General features: G+C 34.0%; 1 protein-coding gene across 1 annotated transcript in view; it reads left to right on the forward strand.

The window, feature by feature from the left end:
- Nucleotides 1-7,982, forward strand: part of LOC123524998 (uncharacterized) — a 196,421-nt gene extending 188,439 nt beyond the window's left edge. Inside the window, exon 5 of the mRNA XM_045303668.2 lies at nt 4,954-7,982. Coding sequence (XP_045159603.1) covers nt 5,512-7,317 — 1,806 coding nt within the window. The 5' untranslated portion in view covers nt 4,954-5,511 and the 3' untranslated portion in view covers nt 7,318-7,982. The remainder of the gene's footprint in view (nt 1-4,953) is intronic.
- The last annotated feature ends 11,198 nt before the right edge of the window (nt 7,983-19,180 follow it).

A 19,180-nucleotide genomic window follows, 5' to 3' on the forward strand; every position in this document is an offset into this window, starting at 1 on the left:
AATTTAAGTGTTTAATTGTTATGGTGTGTCTCTTTGATTAACTAACAAAGCTTAAGCATTGATTTTGATAGGTGAAAGCCAAACCTGTTGTTTTTTCTTTGTGAGTCTGTTCATTTCGGTAATTTATGAGTGAAGGCTAAAGATCAATTAAGTAAATAGACAGTATGCTTGAAATGAAACAGTAGGAAATGAACAAAAAAGAGTAGCTATGTTACTATTTTTCCGTAAGAACGTCCGTACTTCCGTCTTTGCTTGTCGTTTTCTGGACACTTGCTTGTATGGGCCTTGATAAGAGATGATATTAAATCTGCACACAATGACACGGGCCATTGTGAGAATGGAATTTGCAGGGACAATAATTATCATGTTTATTTTTATGCCCCCGGCATCTATCTACGGATGCGGGAGGCATATAGTGATTGTCCTGTCCGTCCGTTCGTTCGTTCGTCCGTCCGTAGGAGGTTAACCAAATGGGACCGTTTCGTCTAGCATCAATACCCCTTACTAGAGTGACTTGATACTAATGCAGATGTAACCTGTGACCATTCCTCATCTTCAAACATCACCTGACCTCAGTTTGACCTTGACCTTGACCTCGTTTTGGACTTAGGTTGCTTTGTATGTGCCATCTCTTGGTTAACCAAATGGGACCGTTTCGTCTAGCATCAATACCCTTTACTAGAATGACTCGATACTAATGCAGATGTAACCTGTGATCATTCCTCATCTTCAGACATCACCTGACCTCAGTTTGACCTTTAACTTGACCTCGTTTTAGACATAGGTTACTTTGTATCGACAAGGATGCCACCGGGGGCATCAAGCGTTTATTGAACGCAGCTCCTTGTTTTATTATCTGCCTTTACCAGCATAGACAGTGCAGTATACAAAAACCGTAACTGTACCCTGCTTCCTGTTTAAATTCTCCACTTGCGTGGCCGTAAATATCAAGCATGTTACTATAAATACTGTGTGAATTTACGTAGACTTACCCCAAATATCATCAGAAACAGCATTTAATGATGACAAAGTAATAATAGAAATACACATATCAAAATCATACAGTCTTAAACAGATGTATGTCAAAGATGTTTAGTTGTACAAAACAACAAGTATTAAAATCAAAATTATTCAATAAGATTTGTGAAGTGTTGTTCTGTAATAAAATAATCGTTGTAGTTGTATATGTATGAAAAATAACTTAAATCATTGATTATGAGTTTGGACTGTTATCTAATGCTGTTTTCTGATTTAGATAATCACAAGATATGATTGTGGAGGAATATCTCTTTAATTGTCTGTGTATTTAAGTAAAATACTCCTATAGATTATACTTTTCAACATCTAAGTATCTAAAAGGAGTTTCCATAGAATTTTGAAACAATTATAAATAATGATTTTAAAATTGGTATATAATTTCATAAGATTGCTTGTTGTGTACACAATAATTGTCTGTTAATCAATCATCATATTCAAACTGCTACTTACACCCTACTTAAAATATAGTAGAGGTAATAAAATCTATTCATGATGTTTTGTTCAATAAAGATCTTATCTTAAAGCACAAAGAATATCTAATATCTTTTAGAAATAGCAAAATTATAGTGGATGATGTTTATTAATGTTTAACTAAATTATTAAAACATTTGCAGAAATTCTACATACAGAAGTCAATCTAATTGTGCTGAATGATTCACCCGTATATTTGATAAATCCTGCATACAGCTGCTATGCGCTTTTTGAAAGGATAATCATAATATGCGAAATATTGACTTTGAAATAAAACGTTTTTTTACCTGCTTGTCGACTAAAACTGATTTTTTTTTTAATTTACAGACTTGTCTATTGATTGCTTTATATTTGTCTTAACACTTATTTTTAATCTTCACTGTTAAAAAGGCACGCCTGTAGAGCTACGTAATACCTGTCTGAATGCAGGTATTTGATATATTATATTCTGCTAGCTTTTGAATATTTTAAAATTTTATTGTTCACCTGGAGGCACACCCACAGCATTTTACGTAACAATTGACTTTTATCACGCTACATGCAAAAAATAAAATTATATACATGGGTGGACGGATAGCTCAGTGGTTTGCACACTGGCCTTCCAATCCTGAGGTCGGGGGTTCGATCCCCGGCAACTACTCGGGAATTTTCAGAAACGCTTTTCAGTGTTTCCCACCCAACTAGAGGTGTACTGGTCAGGAACCCAGGCAATCCTTACGTGTATCAGTGCTATACACTGGGCACGTTAAAGAACCAGGCTGTCTATTCGCAACGAGCTAGGCTAAGTTAGCCGGACAAGCCTGTATCTGATTTCTGATCTCTGTCTTGGGGGCTTTGTCTCACTCTGTCCCTCTGGTCAGATCGCTCTGTGTCTGTACTAGTAGAGGATGAATTATGCGCCCTGTGTGGCTGCAAAGCGCCTTTGAACGTGAAATTGATCATGAAAAGGGCGCTATATAAATCTGGTATAATAATGAGAAAAATGTAATCACATTAAATAAAGATACATGAGAAACTAGAACAAACGTTATATATATATCGTGTTCAAAGTTCACTGTTCATGCCATAAAATATTCCTGCTTGCGAGGTTCTTTTGTATTTAAATCGCAAGATCTACAAGCCATTGGGGGCTTCAGTTTTCATTATGAAGCAGCAGTCATTTTCCGTGCGTTTATTGGTTTCGAAACCATTAATGATAATTAATTCTCAGTTCAACAAAGTTAACATATATGGATGTAAAATAAATTTTCAAAGTAAAATACAAAATGATGGTTCATTTTACAAAGGGTATTTGCGAAATAAAATGTGTAGTGGTAGTCGCCTCATCTGGAATTTCTCTTATTTGTTATAAACAAATAACAGAAAAAAGAGATGAGTTTAGCGATACAAATTCAATATGCAACTGACTTTTGTTGCCCCTGTTTTGATAATTGTATATAGATTTTCTTATATAGCAACTGAATACCATTTTATCGTGTAAAATGATAAGGATTTCTTATTTTGTATTGTAGATGTAAATAGGAAACCTGTTTCATTTGCAACAACTCCTTTTCTTTGACAGTTAACTAAGTTTTCGACCAGCTATTTTGTTAGTTACTTTACTTGGACAACATCAAACTATAAGCTTAATTTCGTTTACATTTTGATGTCGTTACTATCATTGTTTTATTTGGTACCAGAAATAAATTTCATCGCACATGTTGAACAGTTTCAAATGGGCCTTGTGTACTTTTCATTATACGAATATTTTGTTTTTGTAAAATGGTATGTTATGCCTATCCTTAACTGAATTGCGGTTTCATATCAAATAACTATAAAGTGTGAAGTTTAATTGTTTACAGACGCGTTGTATTTATGTGACGTATATATCTGGAGGAATGCCCATTAATGATAAAAAAATAAACATTTGAAAGGAATTACAAGTTACTTGAAATCAAATAATACTTTTGATATCCGAATTGCTGGATGTGTGCACAATACTCGCCAATCAGTTAGTCATTATCTTCAAGTTGCTACTCATATCCTACTAAAATATAAATACCTCAGCTATTAGAATCGTTTCATGAGGTGTTTTATATATCGCTTCACATGTTCACCACAAATGATTTGTAATTACAAAATATGACATAAACAACAATTGCAATCGCAGTAAGATGGCCAACGAGAGAGCGAAATCTAATTTGTTTTATACTTTCTTTAGCGGAAGAGTAGAAGTTCCTTTCACTTCGTCTACTGGTTTCGAAACCGTCAATAACAATTATTTGTCAATTTAAAATCAGTTCTAGTAACCTACGAAAAATTTACAGGCTTAAATGTTCCTTGTCCTTATGAAATTTGATTTCTTTTCAGAATTTCTTTTTTGAATAAGCCAGTCGGTCATTTTCTGAGATATGACCGTTGTAGCTTTACACCTGTTCTTATATTATTCGTTAACATGAATTGGCTTTACGAAGACTCATACGATTCATTATTGTTATTTATTTGAAGTAAACCCTTTGAGATAAAAGCGCATTGCGTCGAAACTATATGAGCCGCGCCATGTGAAAACCAACATAGTGGCTTTGCGACCAGCATGGATCCAGACCAGCCTGCACATCCGCGCAGTCTGGTCAGGATCCATGCTGTTCGCTAACAGTTTCTCCAATTCCAATAGGCTTTAAAAGCGAACAGCATGGAGCCTGACCAGACTGCACGGATGCGCAGGCTGGTCTGGATCCATGCTGGTCGCATACCCACTATGTTGGTTTTCCCATGGCACGGCTCATATATGTTGTAAAATGCTATTATGTGCCTTTGGCAAAACATTATTATATGTAAAAATGTCCAAGATGTACCAATTTATTTTGCAATGGAGATTATTACTCAGCATTACAGAACTTCGAATACTGATTTTTAAAGCTACTAGATCATTACCTGTTATTTATAGCAAGTGTGATGCTATTACCTTTTAATGACGATATTGAGATATAAGTAAGCAATAATATGTTTTTGATGCTCAGTGCATCTGCCATACTCTGTTTTAAGTAATCTGCATCAAAACCGTAACGCATTTAACGATTTTCACTACAGATGCGGTTATCGTAAACTTTTACTTGATCAATTTATTTGTCTGAACTTAAAACTTAAACTACGCGCAGCAATCAGTTTGAAAATGTTATGATTGTAAATAATTATTTATAATGGGTCCTAGTCTTCTTTGTATATACACGTACGATTTGGTATCGAAACATTTATGAACATATGTATATACATTTGTTATAAAATCGTTAAGCGACCAGGATACACTGATTACAACGACAATTTTAGACAACGTTTAACCTTTTAAATTCACGCATGTGGAGATGACTAAGTATATATTATTAACTCATACATGTCACATTGTAAACTTTCTCAAAAATAGCCTTTTTCGAATGTCTATACAACAGCCACATTTTCTCATTACAGTGTCTTCAATGACGGCAGCGTAACCACGACGAGCATTGATCTAACTGGGAGTAAAATTTCCATTAACTGAAGGAATCATACGGGCAGAATGTTCTCGCGTGCAGAGCAGCTCTTCTATCGGTAAACCCCAATTGATATTATCAGATAAATACAAACGCAGACCAAAATAATATCAGTGTGTGATTTACAAACAAATGAATAAAAAATGTGATAAAAAATGTGATATTGTGTTGATATTACCTTTGGAATAGGAATTATATTGAATAACGTGCTTTTATTCTATCAATATGTCTACACGAATATGATTTGAAGAGATATAACTTTTTACCTCGGGGAATGATTCAGTTAAATGATGAAGTGATTATTATTGAGGATGTGTTAATAACAAATCGATTCGGATGATACATCAGACGGATTATAGAGTTTTTCATATAAAAAAACAGGATATATTTGACGAGAGAGAATACAGTTAATGTTAGTTTAGCACCTGCAATGGAATAATTAATAATGTCTCAGACGTAAACGTCTGATAATGTATCATGTTAATCGCGTGAAGAAATGCCAGTTTATGTCACGCGCGCCCATGTTACCATTGGTGACGCTTTCAAGAAAGAGAAAAGAAAAGGACCAATCGTCCCCAGACATGTGTTCCAGGTATCTGATATACGGCGGACACCATATTGTTTTAGTACATTCTTCGTGACGGTTTTGGGCTTTGCGATTGTGAGCGGAGGAGTTATAATGACTATTATTGGCTATAAACCAAGTATATTATTGCCTTGGTACCATTCGATAAATCAGACTTCGCAAGTTAATGAGACAAATCCATCAGCAATACCTAGTGTATTAGGTGAACCGGGCCCGCTGAGAGTGTTGGTTTATTTTGGGCCAATATTAATGGGCATTGGTGTATTTTCTATGATGGTCGCCATTGTTTTGTTTTGTGAAATAAAAGACCGTTATTTTAATAATATTTTACCAAAATATCTCCCTGGGCAACAGAAAAGAGACAAAATGTACGATAAAATAATTGAGGAGTTTAGAAAGAACTATTTTAGAGGAATTGAGGTGCCGCTTAGGCCACCGAGAAAGCGCAGTAAAAGCAGATTTTCGATTTCATTATCACGGAGTGGAAGTATTGCTTCTTTCGGAAGACGACTATCACATGACTTTCAGAAGAGATTTAGAAAATCTAGTCGTGAGAGTCAGAATGATAAACCGCCTACAAAAGCAAAACCGAAGCGTTCGACCATAAGAAAACATTTAGAAGACACTTGGATGAAAACGTCATCGTTGCCAAATATCAGACACAAGGACAGCATTCATAGCATATATTATGATATTGAAAGCTCTGCATGCCCATCACCGGCAAGGACATCAAAAAGTTGCGGGCCAACTCTTGAAAAATTGCAAATTGTTAAAGATGCAAATGGTGTGGATAACCCAGCATACAGAAATTCACCGCCAGATAAAAGCGCTCGAACTAGACCATTGCTTACTAAACATGCATCACTGGATACCTCAGATAGAAATAAACATGTAACTACTGTGATAGTGCACCGTGAAACTAACAACGAGTCGGATGATACCTCCTTTATCGTGCACCATGAACCAAACAACGAGACCGAAAATAACTTATTAAAAACCAGTTATCTCCCTGAGTTAACAACGTCGAGAGATAGGTCTTTAAACCATTCCATTTATAATGAAAGTTTTGACTCAGAGATTGACATTGACAGAGATATTCAGATAATCCCTACATACAACGAAGTAAATGAAACAAATGAATGCATTCCCCTGTCTCAAGAAAGACCAGAATGTTTGCCTATGACGAATATGGATAATAGTCAAAATAATGCAATATGTACATGTGGAACTGATATTTTCTGTGCAGAGCATGCAAGTTTAGGAATGGACTCAGGTGGAAGTTCTTTGAGCTTATCATGGGACAATATACCTTCTGAATGGAATGACTCAAGACGAAATACTGAACCAGTTGTGTTTTACCGCAGATCGTTTAATAACCAAACAGATACTTGTTTGAGTGATAATATAGATATTCTACACAAACCTACGAGTAGTGTTTCCGAAATGCAAAGACGTGCACATGTTTTCGAAGACGTAGAGCAAAAAGACGAAAGCAATGAATCATTAGATCAGATAAGGGGTAGTGAGAGAAAAGGAATTAAAACAGGACATTTCAAAACTAGAATAGGGATATTCAAAAGTGATTCCAATTTGTTGCGAGTTGGAACATATTCATTGCTCAGGTCTCAGCAACAAGATAACATCTCGTTAGACTCGCTTAGTTTAACGGAGGACATGCTGAAAAACTTTGAAATGGCAGAGACTGGGTACATTTAGATGATTACAAGACTTCAGTGATACAGTTTTTATACTGTGTGACTGTATTTGATTTCGCTTTATAATTTCTTAAATTAGACAAATGAACTCTATCAGAATCAGCAATAAGTGTTATCTAATTTCTTATTATACAACAAACGGAAGTCATTCAGTGTACGTTAAAATAAATTGTAGACATATCTCTTAACACCCATTCCTTGTTTCAAGCTGTCGATAAGTTTTAACATGTAGAGATAAAAAGTTTCAAAATTGAAAGGCAAAAACTTTACATGAAAAGACTGCAATCTTTAAATCAACTGTATAAGGACAGTGCATGATTTGAACTATATACAGTATATTTCAATCTAAATAAGTTATACATGTATAAACAATGATATTTGAATGTTGCAAAAATCTTGTTTCACTTTTGAATATACAAAAAATGACTTTTTATATTTAATGAAGTGCGTCTTTTCTTTCCACTCTGGCTAAGATGAGTAGTTGCCTATTTAGTTGTTCAGCTTTAAAGGTATATTACACCCATATTTCATATCTAAAACATGAACAGTTACAGCATATTGTTCATGTAAATATGAATAAACAAGTTTACGTAAAGACCGGCATTAAAATAGTACACACAATATACATGTATAGTTTAACACAGTATAAATGTGTAAAGCCGCTAAAACTGTTTCTTTTTTTTCACAAAAAAAGTTTTTGTAACAACAAATGGTACTGCATAACATTAAATTATGAATGTAGCTCTTAACACACAGCTGATTCATATATTTAGTAAAGTTAGATACATTTGATTAATATTTTTGCTACATTTGAAGTAAATCTCTAAATATAAAATATTTTAGTGAACGATGGCCATTGTACATGTATATCTTTAACTTGTGTATAATACGTCGATTTTAGAGACAGTTTTAATAATCAATGTGAACAAGGGCTATCCCGTGCACTTGCAATCAGCCTCAAGCTTACATGTACGTCAGGAAATTAGGAGACCTTGGGAAAATGAGATGCAAACCTGATAAGGTTAAAAGTCAGACCTCTACAAGACTGTATCCTTACGTTTAAAAACTGGAGCTACGTACACAATATTTAATAAACATTTCCTGGGTGAAAACACTATCTCCATTAAATTATTTACACTAGTAAATTGATAATTTTAATGAGCTTTTGAAAAAGTCGCATAAGTTTAAAGAGTTCAATTGCATAGTATATTGACACTATTTTTACGAATCCAATATTTTGAAATAACAGGAAACATGTTTTGATGATTTATTAATGTATTCCCCTAATATTTCGACGTAAATTGCACACATCACTTTCATCCTCTAAGTGTGATAACTTCCCAACATGATATAGCAAATGGTAAGAATGATTGTTCCTTTAAAAGTGGTCCAATATTTGTTAAACGTATTTATCATTTTTTTTTTGTAATTTTTATACCGTTAAACAATGTGTTTGTTTTGACCACGTCATATAAAATAAATATCCAACATTACGCCGTTAATGGCATGCGACAAGTTGTAAATGAAAGACAAAAGCTAGATCTCTATATCGTATTATATATACATTATTTAATCACCAGTAGTTTATGGTAACACCGTGCGTATTCCTTTCTGATTTTATCTGAAAATGTAGTGTTTGGAGGAGTGAGGATTTATATACATTGCACTTGTTTGTTAATTAATAGCTCTCATGGCACAGTTGCTCATTATGAGATGTTTTGATGTCCGAAAATTCAAATAGGCTCTTTGAATCAATTTTAGAGAGAACTTATAAAGCAATGCGCCTGTATCTCAGACACAATATCGCAGACAATGTAGTTGGATTCCCCATACCTCTTAATTAATTGGTAGGGACGACCATCTTCTCATAACAATCCACTGTGTTTGTGTTTTTGTTATGTTAAATAATGCACTGAAACAATTATAGGTCATATGGCGACTTTCCACCTTTCCATGGTAGCAGAAGACCCAGTGTGCCCTTCAAGCATTATTCTAGCTTGAATGGGCACATTGGAAGAACCATCGACCTTCCATAAGCTAGCTGGATGGCTTCCTCAGAAGAACCATGCACCCAAAGCTAGATTTCGAACACACATCGGTGATTAGCAAGTTGTCAGCGACTTTAAATTCTCGGTTACGAAAGTTCCCAAACTGCGTTTGTAGAACCCAATAAAGGATATATTATAAATGTATACAATTAAAGAATGCACCGATATTTCAAACCAAGATTATTGCTAAAAATCAACAATGGAACAATTTTTTTCAATGGTATATGTACAGATCTTATAGAGTATTGTCAGATTTTGTTTTTGTAACATATTTACTACTTTACTCATCATACTAAGAGATTCGTTTCGATAACTCGTTTTCTTTAAGGTAATCAAAAACAAAAATGTTTGATTATCCTTAAAGCAAAATTTACATTTATTATATTTTGAAGGACGATGGGAAACCCCTTGAGCATCAATGTTGGAATAACTCACTTTAATCATTACTTTTTCCCGTTGCGAAGTTATCGCTCCTGGCAAATCAACACGGTGTACAAAGTACGGAAGAATATTTACATGTTAACGGTGCCGAACTTATTGATTTTACAATCTCACAGATAATAATGCTTTAACACCTTAGTCCGTATGAAACAATGGAAGTGCTAAATTTAATTATAGAATATGAGGACTCTTACAAATCAGAACATGCCAATAATTCTATTGTGCTGTTATCAAACAAAATGGCTTTATTTGTTTTTAATTCAGACTAGCTTTATTGTTCAACCTAGATCAAATACTAACAATAACGTTTAATTAGTTCTTAACTTCAGAATATATACTTTTATCTTTCATGAACAGACTCAATCAAACCGGGACTGCTATTATTCTGCTTGGTTGCATTCTATGCTTCCAAAGGAACTTTTTCCAGATTTTATTTATAAAAAAGCGAACGTGAAGTTTCAGTAAATTTATAAACGTTATTTAATCTACAAATGTGGGGAAATTTTGCAAAACTGCTTTGGGCTCATTTAGCAATGTATGAAAACTTGGACAATACCACAATATATTAAAATCACAGGATAAAACTGATATCATTGCAAGTATTTCTATTCAAAAGCCGCTTTTTCGAATATTACCTTGTATTATTAAGCTAAATTTTCCGATTTTGGGTAAATACATTAGTTTTTCATCCACAGAATATCTGAAACTGACTAATAATGAAAGAATATAAGCCGGAAGTTAGCCACATTCTAGATTGCAAATTTTGTTAGCTGCTCTAAAATGACAAAACGTATAAACAGGAAGTAAAAGCAGGTTTAACTTCAGCTATATATTGGAAACATTCAGCTCAGGTTTACTGGTTATTAATAATTGTATTCGTAGCAGAATGTCATAATCGTGTCCAGTGATTTAACCGGCTCAAGAGACTGACACAATACATTTTAAAGACTGATGACAATTATACATTTTACTTGCATGTAAATAAAATCAATCATTTTCTTTTGGTGTATGACATATTTATATTTTTTATCGCTCACATTGCTTTACTCTAATGTCTTTTTGTAATTCCTTTCATCGTGCCGTACTAAGTCAAAAACTGCGTTTACATGATACTCTTGATTCATATGTCGTCTGTCGAATGTTAATGATAGTCTGATCCATTTTTAATCCCCCGCCACGAGTGGTGGGGGTTATAAAAATGTTATCCGTCCGTCTGTAATAACTGTATCTGCTTCATATAACTTAATACTCGTGAAGGATTTTCATGAAACTTGGGTCAAATAATCACCTCATCAAGACGATGTGCAGAACTCATGAGTCAGCCATGTCGGCCCAAGGTCAAGGTCACAACTCGGGGTTAAATGTTTGAACCTTCCTTTTTGTGTCCGCTCTGTATCTCCTAAACACCTTTAAGGATTTTCATGAAATTTGGGTCACATGATCACCTTATCAAGACGATGTGCAAAACTTGTAAGTCAGCCATGTCGACTCAAGGTCAAGGTCACAACTCAAGGTCAAAGGTTTTAGCCTTCCATTTTGTGTCCGCTTTTTATCTCCTAAACCCCTTAAAGGATTTTCATGAAACTTGGGTCAAATGATCACCTTATCAAGACGATGTGCAGAACTTATGAGTCAGATATTTCGGCCTAAGATCAAGGTAACAACTCAAAGTCAAAGGTTCGAGCTTCCCATTTTGTGTCCGCTCTGTATCTCCTAAACCCCTTGCAAGATTTTCATGAAATATGGGTCAAATGATTATCTTATAAAGACGATGTGCAAAACTTGCGAGTCAGCCATTTCGACTCAAAGTCAAGGTCACAACTCAAGGTCAAAGGTTTGAGCCTTCAATTTTGTGTCCGCTCTGTAACTCCTAAACCGCTTAAAGGATTTTAATATGACTTGTTTGCATACAGCTTGGAACACATTTATTGATGTTGTCATAAATGGACTATAAAATATATTTAACAACGTCAATGCTTCCACCCGACACCATCAACCCTTTCACTATCCGTAACAGCGGCGGGAGATGAAGCTGTCTTTCAGACTGCCTTGTATAAAATTTAATTTCACAGCATTTAATGAAATCCAACTTGATTAATTGAAATCAACTGTCAGGTAAAGTTTTACTGGTCGGCAAAGGCAGTTATTACGATATGTTGAGACATAAAGTACAGCTATTACAGTAAGGATGGAAAATAAGCAAGACAATATTATGAATGTAAATCCTTTTCGAATTGAAGAGGCGACGATTTGTGCCGAGTAGGTTATGCATCGGAATTAAAACTGAAACTGGAATTAAAAGAAACACAGGACTTTGAATTTTCATCAGAATTATTGAAGCACACAGAAAATATAACTTGAGGTATCACACATATATGTCACTAGCTAAACCCAAAGAATACGATTACTATTTGATGCAAATATTACGTTTAACAATGTTTTACCTCAGTCTCTTTAATGTAAGAAAATATCACCGATAAAATACATCGTTCTAAAATTCTATACGATGGGCTATTCTTTTTAAAGTTTCAACACACAGCTTTGGAAATTCTGAAAAACGATGGAGTTTTTCATTTCTGTTGAAATCTAAAAATCTAAATTTTTAACTTAATTTTTCAAGAAATGTTAACCGTCTTTCACGATATGTTACCAGAAATCAGTATAAAATCAATATTTCAGTATAAACAATTTGTAACAATTATAATATTCCCAACTGTTTCCATGGGAAAATACATTTTTGGTCATACAATTGACAATATCAAAGATTATGTTTGAATTCAAACAGTTCCCGATAACACATTTACAGATCATTATAATCTTGTGTCGTTTATATTTGAAATATCTTGCCAAATAATTCCACAATACGTTAAAACCTTGTTACTTAGTATGTTGACCTAAACAGTAAAATAGTATTAATGTTGTCATCACAACGTAGCAGAACTCTAAGAGGTTATTAGATGTACATAAAATGAAACGTATACATTTTGTAAGGTTTTAAACGAATGAAAATGATTGAAACATAAAGCCATAGAAAGTATATAAATGCCTACACTTTTTGCAAGGCACACAGCGAATGAGAACCATAATGCCATAGACAGTATGTAAGGTACTATACAAATGAAATTCATAAAGCCATTTGTATTTCAACCTTCGTATTGTATTTAAGGAAAAGAACGATAAAGCCATTAACCTTAGTAAGGTATAAATTGAACGAAAAGCATAAAGCAATAGACATTTTGTTACGTTAACAACAGAAACTAAAGTTTAGATCTGAAATCGTTAAAAACAACATAATATTCATAAGTATAATTCGAGATATGAGCCAACGAGACACGGTCTAATTTAAAAGTATAGATCGAAAACGGCAGGGGCGAGTAATTAGTCTAGTACAAAAGTCAATAAAGTGAAACATTTGCACAAGGGAAAATATAAATATCAGCTACGCACAATCGTTTGCATTGTCGGTATGGATTATTGGTCTGTTTTTATATAGAAGAATTTTATGTAAAAATCATGTTGTTCAAAATTTCAATTAGTTGGAGACAAAATGTACAAAATCTTCCAGGTGATACCAAGAACCCGGAAAAGGTACTATACTTTCATTTTATATGACATCCATAGTAACTATTACGGATTTGTGAAGTATTCTGGCATATAAGATATGTGCCAATTATATAATTTCCTCAAAACGTTTTTTTCTTGTTTTCACAAGAACTTTGATAATACTTGTAAAGCGTTCTGCTCTCTTGCATTAAATTAGCTCCTCTTGTCCTCTTGCCATTTTTATTTGTTCTTTTATTCTATGTTGGTCTTAGCGAGTTAAGGAATAAATCTATGGTTTCTACTTGACAAGCACAAAACTGCGTTTGTAAAATCTTTCAGTACTCATACATTTGCACAAAAATGGGTTGTCATTTCTTTCCTGTTTATTTTAGTTTAGTTACGATATAAATAATAACTTCGAATAGTGGACGGAACTTTGTAAAAGATAAACTGCTTGAGCATTTACGTAGAATCGTATCTAACACACTGGCTTGAGCAATAAATAAATTTATTTGAATGTATTATTTAACTATAGTGCAGAAATATAGACAGAGATCTTAGATAGGAATAATATTGCATTTCTTCAGCGATAGTACATTTGAGTCGGTGATTTTCTTTTTCTTCCTGGTTTGTGATATAAAAAGACATTTATGGCAATGTATAATGTTAAAGGTTCTGTTGTTTTACTGTCACACCATCTCAGACGTAATAATGATGTCAGCTGTGCTATAGTCGTGATTCCAAGCTTAATAAATTGATTTAGTTTTGTAGTGAAAAGGTTTTTAATGTTTCTCTATGAGGATTGTTAAATGTCAAATACACACAAGCATCAGATTGTTGATTTCATCTACGACGATCACAATATGATTCAGACTATATTGTCAGTAAATATAGAAAATAGTGCCGTCACATGACTTCAGCTGTGCCAATATGAACATAGCCAACAACTAGAATCTCCTATACATCTATCAAAGATAGAAACCTTAAAGCTACTGGCCCATGGTTTGAGTGAAATTTTTCAACAGGTTCATTTCATAGAATGTATATGGCATTGAAAAACGATAAATTGGCTGACAATAAAAGTTAGATATTGGTAAAAATACAGGAAGAATGAATATTTTCTACATTATTTCAAAAGCGATGCAACGGTTTACTACCTTCTGCACAATAGTGTTGGTTATTTCTAAGAATATCTTGCAAAAGTCTTATATTAATAACTTTGTACCATTAATCACTTTCAGAAAAAACTCACTTTTTATGGATACTTGAGATAAATTATTTTTCGCCTAAACAGGTGTGAGTGAGCCCTTTAAATTACTGAATAATCGTGTCGGTGAACATCTAATTTCGTCGCCAGAGATATCGAAACTACATTAGACTTCTATTCAAGAACGGTTTTAAAAGTCTTTGCTGAATTTAAAAGTCTCTTTTTAAGCTACTTGTTCTGGTTTTTGGGTTCATGTTTTCTTTTGCCATATTTTATTTTAAGTTCGGTTTAGAGCATGTCTGACACGAACTGAATTAAGAAATACTAGAACCTACCTGGACTGTAGTTGAACAGGGTCTTTGTTTAAAAATACTGTTTTTATTAAAATGTCTTCAGTTTTTATTTAAGACAACTTTTAGATATACAATATTTCGCAGTACAGGGAGTACTAAGTTTTACGAAGTTTTATACATTTTTACAGGTATTGCTGTATATTCTATTACATTTAACGGAATACAAGTGCATTGCAAGTAATAAATGATCACAAAAGACTAGAAAATATAAAAGCACTGACTGCAATTGTCAAGATTGAATATACTACGATACTTTAGAGACAATAGACACATGCCAAATCCCCGTACCCAACACTGGTCTTGCTGGATTTTTCCTACTAATTATTTAGATTCTAAATGTTTCTGCTGAAAACATGGATACGTTAGTTGTTTAATAAAGGAGGTCGATGTGCAGCTCTATAATACAAGTTATATAATCAAAATTTCCGCAATCGGCCTCTCGCTATAAATTGTCACTTTGCAGAAGACTCTCATATGTCTTGTGCTAAGGCGTAATAGAATATACTGTCTTAAGTCTAATTACATATTTCTGTGTCCTCTGTGAAAATACCAAAGTACATATTGTATATAATAGTTACCACAGATATACTTTCTTTGTTTTCTGTCTGGATAACTAATATTGATACTGTACAATTATTCATATTATGTTGCATGCAGTACAATAGTTACCTTGACGTATTGTCAAGAAAAAAGGACACCATAATGACCAGTAGCATTCGTTAATACCTCCTTTTTAATTTCTTTGATATGTGGTTTTAAGCTGTTGATTTCCGAAATGAAATATAAATTAAAGTTTAAACTGTAAGATAACTAAGTGTAACTGATGCAGCCACTCGGGGCCATTAACAGGCGACCATTTTCGCTCGTCAACATGTTTAGCACATGCAAAGTAAAACAAAAACGGCATCATACTTAATATATATACGCGTTAAACCCGGTCGATATAAGGACGAGTAAATGATACGGCACAAACGTCAAAAGGGTGAAGCATGTTCAGGGCAGATACTACTTTCACAACGAATGTGACCATTATGAATAAAGTAATAAGGTTTTAATATAAACTTTTATTTATCAAAGAGTGTAATCTACATAAATGTTCAATTAGATGTAACACAGAAACACTTAAATCGAAACTGAAGGACATTTTGTCAGGCACTAGACGAAAACAAACCATAGTTAACGGGCAATTGCTTATACTGTTGATTTGCTGGATAAAATGATCAGAAAATACATATCATACCTGCTTTGTGTCGCACTCTTTTTCATGATGTACACGTTGAACAATGCTTTAAATACAAAGACAGCCACTCATAGTTCCAAAGTCATCGTCACCAGCACAGACATAAAACAGTTTAACCAGGACAGAGTTAGGGAAAGCTCCCAGAACAGAAGGAAAGAGACAGAGATACAGAAAGAGATAAAGTTGTGAGATAACTGAAGTTGAAAAACATAATATTTCAATACGTATTATTTAAGATGTGAAAATGAGATACGCTTTTATTTATCTGAAAATGACAGGGCGAGTGATTAGTCTGGTATATCAGGCTAGTGTCAATCGTTTGCAGGAAAATGCAAACATTCACTATGTATATATAGATTTTTGTCCAGGCTTAATATACAAGCCTGAAATCAGAAAAAAAATGTATATTTCCTTTTCAGTGTAAAACTAGATCTAGAAACAAGATTGTGAATGGAGCGAGTAAAAATTTGATGAGTATGCAAGATTTCGTTGTCCAACAGTTATGTTTTTGTCAATGAAGTGTCTGCTATTATTTTGCTTGGTTGCATTCTGTTCTTCCAAAGGAACTTCTTACATGTTTCATTTTCAAGCGCTGGAACATAGCTTGGAACTCTATTTATTAACAATTATTCACACAAGCATAAGCTTTGCTGTGACATCTGAACCCTATAATACTATACATATTAAAGGCAATTCTATCCCATTCGCCTATTAGCTATGTATGGTCAGCTCGCTGATACACGATCTGGGTAATTTTAAATACAGTTTTCAAGAATGTTGGTCCAAATGTACAGAAATATATCACTTGTTCACAAAATCAGCTGTCAAAAACACAAAAAGCAGTTAACTGAACTACCTGATCACTATATTTACATGAAATATTAAGAAGAGGTACTAAACTCGACAAAATCAGCCTTAGAACAAATGAAAGTGTTACATGTATTCAAACCCGGGACAAAAACAACACCAATTTGATGTCGTTATATCACTCCAATGTTCGGCCTACTGAGGTACAGAGCCACTAGACTTATGACGGTTCGTTATGTTGTTAAATTTGTTCTAATTGTCAACGAAAATTGGATAACACTTTATCACATTATATTTCGTTAATCCACGGAAAGGCACGAAATAATGTCAGCATAAACTTAGTTCATGTTATGTAAGTGTGGACTTTTCGTAAAATGGTTCTGTTATGCTTTGACAAAACGTTACCGGCGATGATTGGTAGATTCATTCATGAATTTGTAGATCGAAGCGTTTTAACACGCCTAGCAAGACCTCCTCTATTAAGGACATCTTGGTATGGGCATAACTGGCTTTAATGCGGGATGACCTTATAATTATTGCGTTTGGCAGATATGTTAACGAAAGGTTCTGGACGATCAGGCACTCTGTTTGCTTCTTTTCTATAGTGTTATTTGAAATACTCAAATAACCCTAACTGCACGGAAACAAATATTCGCTGATCATGCTGACCCTTTATTTTGCAGGTTGTTTCGATAACTATTACAATCAACATATGACAAAACATTTCTTGGTACCGTAGAATAGTCTAACTGAAATTCTAATTTAAATGACCAAATGATACCATTCTGTTTTTGGAACATTGGCCGTATTAATTTACTGGAATATCGGTATAGAAATATACAGACAATATCTGCTTTTTAAACTGCTTAATAGTTGATCGTCGTTAGTAGTAGTGTCCGTATGGCGGAGTTTCGCCGTACTAGTATGTACCGATTCTTAGACTCTGTCGCAAGACTGTTACGCAAATCTGCAGGTTCACATTACACTATTTCATTTCGAGATACGAATCGTGATGTTAAAGTCTCTTGGGAGTAATAAATGTTTAGATTTGAAGTGTTGCAGTTGCTTTCAGGAAAACTAGAAACATACTTTCAAGGCGCTTTTTCAATAAAGATCCACACAATCCCGTCATGATAGCTCCATGTCAAAGCTACATGTCTTACTACATAAAGTTGATTTCTAAAGGTTCACATATTGTGAATTGTTTAAGCCTTTGGTGTGCGTTTTCCGACCTCATAAAACTCTTATCCCATTCAAATTGCATGATTATGATGTTGATGCTTAGGTTTATGTACACACGGCCGTAGCGAGGGACAAAATTTAACAGAGGCAAATGAGAATACGCAATGTTTTGTGGTTATGCAATGGCGAAGCTGTGGGGTTCGGGGCCTCCCCCGAGAAAAAGGTATAATAAGACTTGAAATAATGCGTTCTACTGTGGTATTGCTTTTTTACATAAAAACACAGTCAAAATTGTTCTTCTTGAAGAGGAAAATTACCTGTTCACTTCGCGATCTAGCATATTGTCAATAAAGATCTAATAATTCATGGTTCGTTTTGTAATGTGTCCCTCTTGCTTTGGAGGTCTCGGATGCAGTACCTACAGGACTTACCTTTTAGGAGGTGTATGTATAATACTGTTCTTGATGGCGCTCCTGGTTATCACATGGGGATAATATTATCTTGTAAGTTGTTCAGAACATTGTCCCTACAACCAAAGTTAGATCTCACACTTAGTGGAAACAACAAACGTCATTTACATTTGCTATAAGCATATAAAATTAAATGGCGTGACACTGTAGAATGAGTGAAACATGTTCAGACCTTTCAAACTTTTTAGGGGATAAGGACAAATTCCAACCTGTCCTATTTGACCAAGACGGACAAAATACCCCTTGTAATTATTTTTCAATCATATCAGAATTTTCACTTCATTGCGTTTACAATTTGATAATTATCATCTTAAAAATTGTGTTTTTTTTTTTTTTCATGTAAACCCGTCAGTGTTTCATTTTAAAGTAACCTATTTAATCAACAAAATCGAAAGCGTGATTTTGCGTACTTGGGGCAACCTGAGCAGGGGGTATTTTGTCGTACATTCAAAATTTAGAATTAACTGTAAACATTTTTAAAGATGTTAATTCCTTTATCGTCTCATTTCTTTAGAAATCACCTGAAATAACAACATGGTCTTAAATGTTTACACTGTTTTGTATCATGATAAC

This window comes from Mercenaria mercenaria, chromosome 3 (genome assembly GCF_021730395.1).
Source record: "Mercenaria mercenaria strain notata chromosome 3, MADL_Memer_1, whole genome shotgun sequence".
NCBI lineage: Eukaryota > Metazoa > Mollusca > Bivalvia > Venerida > Veneridae > Mercenaria > Mercenaria mercenaria.